The sequence below is a fragment of the Wyeomyia smithii genome, chromosome 1 (assembly GCF_029784165.1).
Source record: "Wyeomyia smithii strain HCP4-BCI-WySm-NY-G18 chromosome 1, ASM2978416v1, whole genome shotgun sequence".
In the NCBI taxonomy this organism is placed as follows: domain Eukaryota; kingdom Metazoa; phylum Arthropoda; class Insecta; order Diptera; family Culicidae; genus Wyeomyia; species Wyeomyia smithii.
This window is the reverse complement of record NC_073694.1, coordinates 87,563,959-87,569,958: the sequence shown is the minus strand read 5'-3', so window position 1 is coordinate 87,569,958 and position 6,000 is coordinate 87,563,959. Positions and strand designations below refer to the sequence as shown.

At 44.0% G+C, this 6,000-nt stretch overlaps 3 protein-coding genes across 3 annotated transcripts in view; 2 read left to right on the top strand and 1 right to left on the bottom strand.

Annotated features, from left to right (window-relative positions):
- The first annotated feature begins 1,374 nt into the window (after positions 1-1,374).
- On the top strand, positions 1,375-2,130 carry LOC129716903 (tubulin-specific chaperone C-like). Its single transcript, XM_055666746.1, has one exon. It carries the CDS (start codon positions 1,375-1,377, stop codon positions 2,128-2,130), a length of 756 nt encoding a protein of 251 aa, XP_055522721.1.
- A 1,273-nt stretch (positions 2,131-3,403) lies between these two features.
- Positions 3,404-3,850, top strand: LOC129716902 (uncharacterized protein K02A2.6-like). Its single transcript, XM_055666745.1, has one exon. The coding sequence runs from the start codon at positions 3,404-3,406 to the stop codon at positions 3,848-3,850; it is 447 nt and encodes a 148-aa protein (XP_055522720.1).
- A 1,056-nt stretch (positions 3,851-4,906) lies between these two features.
- The window catches only part of LOC129718034 (probable tRNA(His) guanylyltransferase), a 129,898-nt gene continuing 128,804 nt past the window's right edge, over positions 4,907-6,000 (bottom strand). The window contains exon 3 of the mRNA XM_055668430.1: positions 4,907-4,947. Coding sequence (XP_055524405.1) covers positions 4,922-4,947 — 26 coding nt within the window. The 3' untranslated portion in view covers positions 4,907-4,921. The remainder of the gene's footprint in view (positions 4,948-6,000) is intronic.

Genomic DNA, 6,000 nt, shown 5'->3' with positions numbered 1-6,000 from the left:
ACTGCAACAAGTGCAAACGAAAAGGGCATAAAGATGGTTACTGCTCATCCGCTGAATCAAAATCAAAACCAGCAAAGAAGTTCGAAAAACAGAAGTACAAGGCATTTGTGAAGTCCAAAGGGATTTCAGTGAAACGCATCGATCTTCAAGGAAAGAGGAAATACGTTACCATTGGAATCAATGGCAAAGAAGCTGTCCTTCAGTTAGATTGCGCTTCTGATATCACCATTATTTCTACGCAGACCTGGAAGGCGATAGGCAAACCAGCCATCAGCGAAACTGAAATAACCGCCATCAGCGCTTCCGGAGACAAGATCAACATGACTGGTGAGTTCCTTGCAGAAATAACCATCCGAAGTGTGACAAAAGCTGGCATTGTCTATGTGTCATCAAGCCCGGATTTGAATGTCCTTGGAATTGAAACAATCGATCTATTCCGTCTATGGTAGATTCCTTTCAACTCACTGGTCAATGCTGTCCATCAGAAGTCGGAAGACATTGAGCAAAAGCTGCGTACGAAGTTTCCGGAAGTGTTCCAGAGCATACTTGGCCGGTGTACCAAAGCAAAAGTTAAACTCTACCTGAAGCCCAACGCCCGTCCCGTGTACTGTCTCAAGAGACCAACTGCTTATGCTGCCCTTCCCAAGGTGGATGCCGAACTTTAACGTCTTCAGGACAAGGGAATTATCCAGTGAAGTTTTTCGACTGGGCAACTCCGATAGTAGTGGTCCGCAAGTCAGACAACGTTTCTGTCCGTATCTGCGGCGACAATTCTACAAAGTTAAACAACGCGCTAGAATCAGATGCCCATCCGCTACCACATCCAGATGATATTTTTGCTGATCTAGCTGGCTGCCGGTATTTCTCCCAACTCGTTCTTTCTGATGCGTACCTGCAAGTCGAGATTGAAGAGGAATCACAAAAGTATCTGACGATTAACACTCATCGAGGACTGTTCAAATACAACCGTCTGCCGCCTGAAATCAAGTCCGCTCCTGGTGCCTAGACACTGTAGTTTGACCGCCAACCAGTTCGGACGTGTTTCTTAGTCGCTCCTGGCGTGTATAAGTCAGTTCATACTTATTTTGTTTGCGCGAAGTTTATTTTAATCGGTAGTGTTTTGTTTTGTTTATGCCAAACATGAGCGAACGTTGCGAAGTTTGCTTTGACTCTACCACCGAAGAGCAGTGGTCGTGCGTTGGGTGCAGTCGTAAATTTCACCCCTCCTGTGTGGGGTTACCGTCTAACCGTGGCTCAAATCGCGTTACAAGAGCTGCTGACAAAAGAACTGCTGACACAACATCAAACAAAAGAACTGCCGACCTCACATCATACCTGCTACCATGCTGCGGCACATGCCAAACTTATGTAACGATGACGTTTGAGTTGAAAGAGCTGACCGAACAGCAAAAGCAACTGGTGAAACAGATAGATGCAAACACACAGGTGGTGCATAAATTCAAACTCCAATTTTCAAACCAGCCGGACCAATCGTATACTGCAACGGAGGATATAAATAATCTTGAAATGCTGCTCAATAATCTAAAGCATGAGTTAGCCACCATCAACAAGAACCATAGCATATCGGGGGCACTTTCTTCACTAAAGAATCATTTAACGTCGCTGGTTGACCTTACTTCGATTAAATTGCGACAAGAATTAAAAAACGAAATAAATCAGCTTGACAAACAAAGCCCTCAGGAAGATCCAAATATCAAGCTCAATATTTTGGACGAGCTGAAATCGTTATCTACCAAATTTGACACAATACAGAAAAAAGCTCAGCTTTCCACCTCGCCAGTTTCACAGAATGATTGTGATCACTCGGGATGGCGTTTAATTGGATCAACAAAGCGTTGGAAAGCTGACTGGCGATCCTTTGACGAAAAGACGAAGCGTCGTGAAGAACAGGACAGAATACAATTCAGAGCATGGCGAAATAGGCAAAAACGTTCACGACAACGAAATCGAGCATCCAGAAGCAGCAATTTACTGAACAGAAATCACGTTTATGGCAACAATAACAACAACAGTAACAACAACAACAACTATCATAGAGGACAGAACAACAACTTCAACACCAATAGTAACCGTTTTCGAAACATGTCGATTTGGTCTATCACAAATTAAGTTCCTAGGCCATATCATCGACAAAGACGGCTTACGACCTGATCCCGCGAAGACAACCGCAATTTCGCAAATGCCAGCTCCAACCAACGTATCACAGCTTCGATCGTATCTTGGAGCTATCAATTATTATGGGCATTTTCTCAAGCAGATGAAAGAGCTAAGAGCACCCATAGATTATTTACTGAAACAAACGTTAAATAGGAATGGGCTTCCAAATGTCAGAAGTTGTTTGACAAGTTCAAAATGCTGCTCAATTCCGACTTGTTGCTGACACATTTTGACCCGAACAAGGAAATCATCGTCGCAGGTGATGCATCCAAAAATGGCTTGGATGCTGTTATTATGCATCCTTTTCCGAATGGATCAGTGAAGGCTATTTCGCACATTTCAAGATTTCTAACTCCTGCGGAGCAGAATTACGGCCAGATAGAGAAAGAAGCTTTGGCACTGGTTTTTGCTGTAACACGATTCCATGAGATGGTATTCGGCCGGAAGTTCACCTTGCAGACTGATCACCAACCACTTCTTAAGGTGTTCGGAAGCAAAAAAGGAATTCCTGTATACACGGCTAACCGGCTTCAACGCTGGGCGCTTACGTTAATGCTGTACGATTTTGACATCCAGTTTGTGCGCACTGAAGACTTTGGACACGCTGACCTCCTCTCACGACTAATGAAGTGCCATTCAACAACTGACGAAGAGTATGTCATTGCTTTTCTCCAAATGGAAGCCGATGTCAACACCGTTCTCAGTGATTCTACTTCAAGTCTACCTGTGACGTCTGACATGATCGCTACTGAAACATCAAAAGATTTTGTTCTCCGGTCGGTGGTGTTCCATATCAATGAAGGATGGCCCAATCATTCCAAAGCAATGGATGATCCAGTTGTCCAACAATTCTTTATCCGCCGAGACAGTCTGCTGATCGTCCAAGGTTGTATCATGTTCGGCGATAGAGTTGTTGTGCCAAACCGCTTCAGCAAACTCATTCTTCAGCAACTACATCGAGGCCATCCGGGGATAGAGCGAATGAAATCCCTAGCATGCCGTCGAAAAATATGTTCGATGCTGCAGACCCTGTGCTGAAGCTGCTAAATCACCACGCAAGACGGACCTGTAGTCGTAGCCCATTCCATCGAAGCCGTGGGATCGAGTCCATATCGATTATGCTGGCCCGATTAATGGATACTGCTACTTTCTGGTAATTGACGCATATTCAAAATGGCCAGAAATCTATCGCACTCGAAGCACAAACACAACGAAAACGTTGAAAATGCTAGACGATATTTTCTCAAGATTCGGCAATCCAAAAATTCTGGTTTCGGATAATGGCTCGCAATTTGTTAGCGCCCGATTCAAGCAATTCTGTGACGAAGCTGGAATCACCCACTTGACAATTGCGCCCTACCATCCACAGTCTAATGGACAGGCTGAGCGCTTCGTGGACACTTTGAAAAGAGGACTCAAGAAGTTACGAGAGGGAGCAAATCCAGCAACTTTCCTTTCCGTTTACTGGTCCACGCTTAATCGAAGTGCTCGTGATCATAAGTCACCTGCAGAGCTTTTTCTAGGTAGACCCCTCACTACTACACTGGATCTTCCTAAGCCCCGAAAATCAAGCACACCAGCTGTAAACAGTGCAACCCTCGAGGTTGCAATTAACCCAAATTTGTGTAATAAACGCCGAGCGTGTAAAGATATGTTGCTTGTCAGTGTGTAGTAGTTTTGTTTTGTTTTTTGTTGTTGTGGCAAGCAACATACTCGCCACTGCATGTGTAATTTTAATTCGTAGTTTACTCGTTAGATTTTATTTAAAAGTTTGTGATAAGTGTTTTAGTAGATAGGGTTAAAATTATCGGTGTGAATTGTCTCGCGTGTTAGTTAAAATTAGGTCCCGTTTCTCCTCCCGCGGCGGAAAAAGTGAAGTGCATTAACGGCGAAGAAGCCAAACGCGGTTGTGTTGGTTGGAAGCTTGATGGGAAGAAACGTCAAGCTGGGTGTTTTTTATGCTACGAAAGAGAGATCGCAGTGAACCGCCAACAGAAAAAGACGCGTTGTTTTTGTCCGCCGGAAAGTACTTGTGCGAGCGGAAAAGCGGAGAAGTGCCGTAAAAATAAAAACCGCTTCATCGGTGGTGAAATCGCGTTGAGAAGGCCCGTGCGCGTGCCTCTTCCGCCACCGTGAAATACACCTTGTAGTACGTCCCGTCACTTGGCATAACCGGCCGCAAAAAAGAGTGCGATAGCACGGCCGAGAGGAAAAGCTGTGCTTCCCTGAGATCATCGCCAAAATCCGCCATTGCTGCGAGGAGGACGGAAGGTTAGAGTTAGGTCTTCTGTTCTGTTTTATTATTTATTTTATTTATTGTATTTTTGTTACTTATTTATTTATTTGTCCTAATTAAATTTTATCTCCACCCAATCTAACCCCCTTTTGGTAAAGTACCCCAGTGCTACACCGCCCGCCGGGCAAATCGGCCCCGTAAAAGCTGGGGTGGTAAGCGATAACTTACAATTGGCGCCGAACTGAAATACAATTCTTTTCGGAAAAATATTCTTAAGGAATATTTTTCCTTCCGATCGTGGGGTACTTCCACCAAAAGTTAGTTTTGAGTGGAATAAACACAGTGGCGAGGACTTCTTCCGCAATAGTCGCGTTTTTTCTTGTATATTAATGTTTTAATATATTCTAGGTCGGTGTTAGGCTTTATTTTATTGTTTCGCAGAACGATTTCTTGCTTTTTCAGCGTGACTTTGTTCTTGCAACGAAGGTTCTTGAGACCATTGCCGACTTAGGTTAACATTCGCGGCGAAATTCCTAAAATAAATAAAAAAAAGTGAACGTAATCCTACCGTAATCATACCATACCCTACAATTACAAAGTTTCAATTCATCTCCCAGTTTAGAATTTGTGGATTAACATGGCCGACAGAGCACTGTCCGTTGAGGAATTCAACACAGCGTATCTGCAAATGCGTGTTGACCATTTGCATCCCAATGAGGTCGATTTTGAACTTATCTCTCGCGGTGTTGTGATCCCTTCGGAGAGTGACAAATCGGATACGCACCGACGTCGACGTTTGAGAGGGTAACTGAACATCGAAATGGAACAAACAGCGGAAGCTGTTCGGTCATTAAAGGGAGATGTTCAGGAAGAAATCGCTTTGTGTCGTGGGAAGTTTGAGTCCATGAGGGAAGATCTACAGTACAGGTGCCTAAACAAAGAGATTTATCGGAGCAGACTCCATTTCGGATTTCGACTTCAACTTTTGCACAAATATGCCATTGGGGAGATTTTTACGGAAATTAAAAACATTTTCCTGGATGTCATGGCGCTGTACGATTATCATTTCGGTGAAAATCCTATTCCACCTATTCCTTCCCACGAAGATGTGGATCGGAAAACCGGGGAGAGTTCTTCGGGTCAAAATCCCGATCCGAAACCCACTCCGACCAGAAATGATAATAACGTCAGTGATAGGGCATTCGGACAAGAACTTTTAAGTGTCTTACTGGAAATTAGGGCGGAGATTCGGGGTGTGCAGGATCAAATGGCGAAGAATGAGACTCACAACAATGCGCGTGTTAGTTCTCTTCAACGATCTGTAGAGGTCCTGGGCCATGAAATGACCGCCATTACAAAGGTTGCTGCCGATCTCCAGAAAACGAAACAAGAGGTGAAGGAGCTACGGGAAACTGTTTCGGGATTACAGCAATTCATCAAAAGAAATATTTCACAACCTGTTGGTGAAGATCCTCCACCTAAAATGGATAACTATCATTAAGATGATTATCCCAGAGGATCTTCCCGTAGTTCAACAACCGATGAATCAAAGGGGCACTTCTAAGAATTCTGGTCTGCCTATTCAT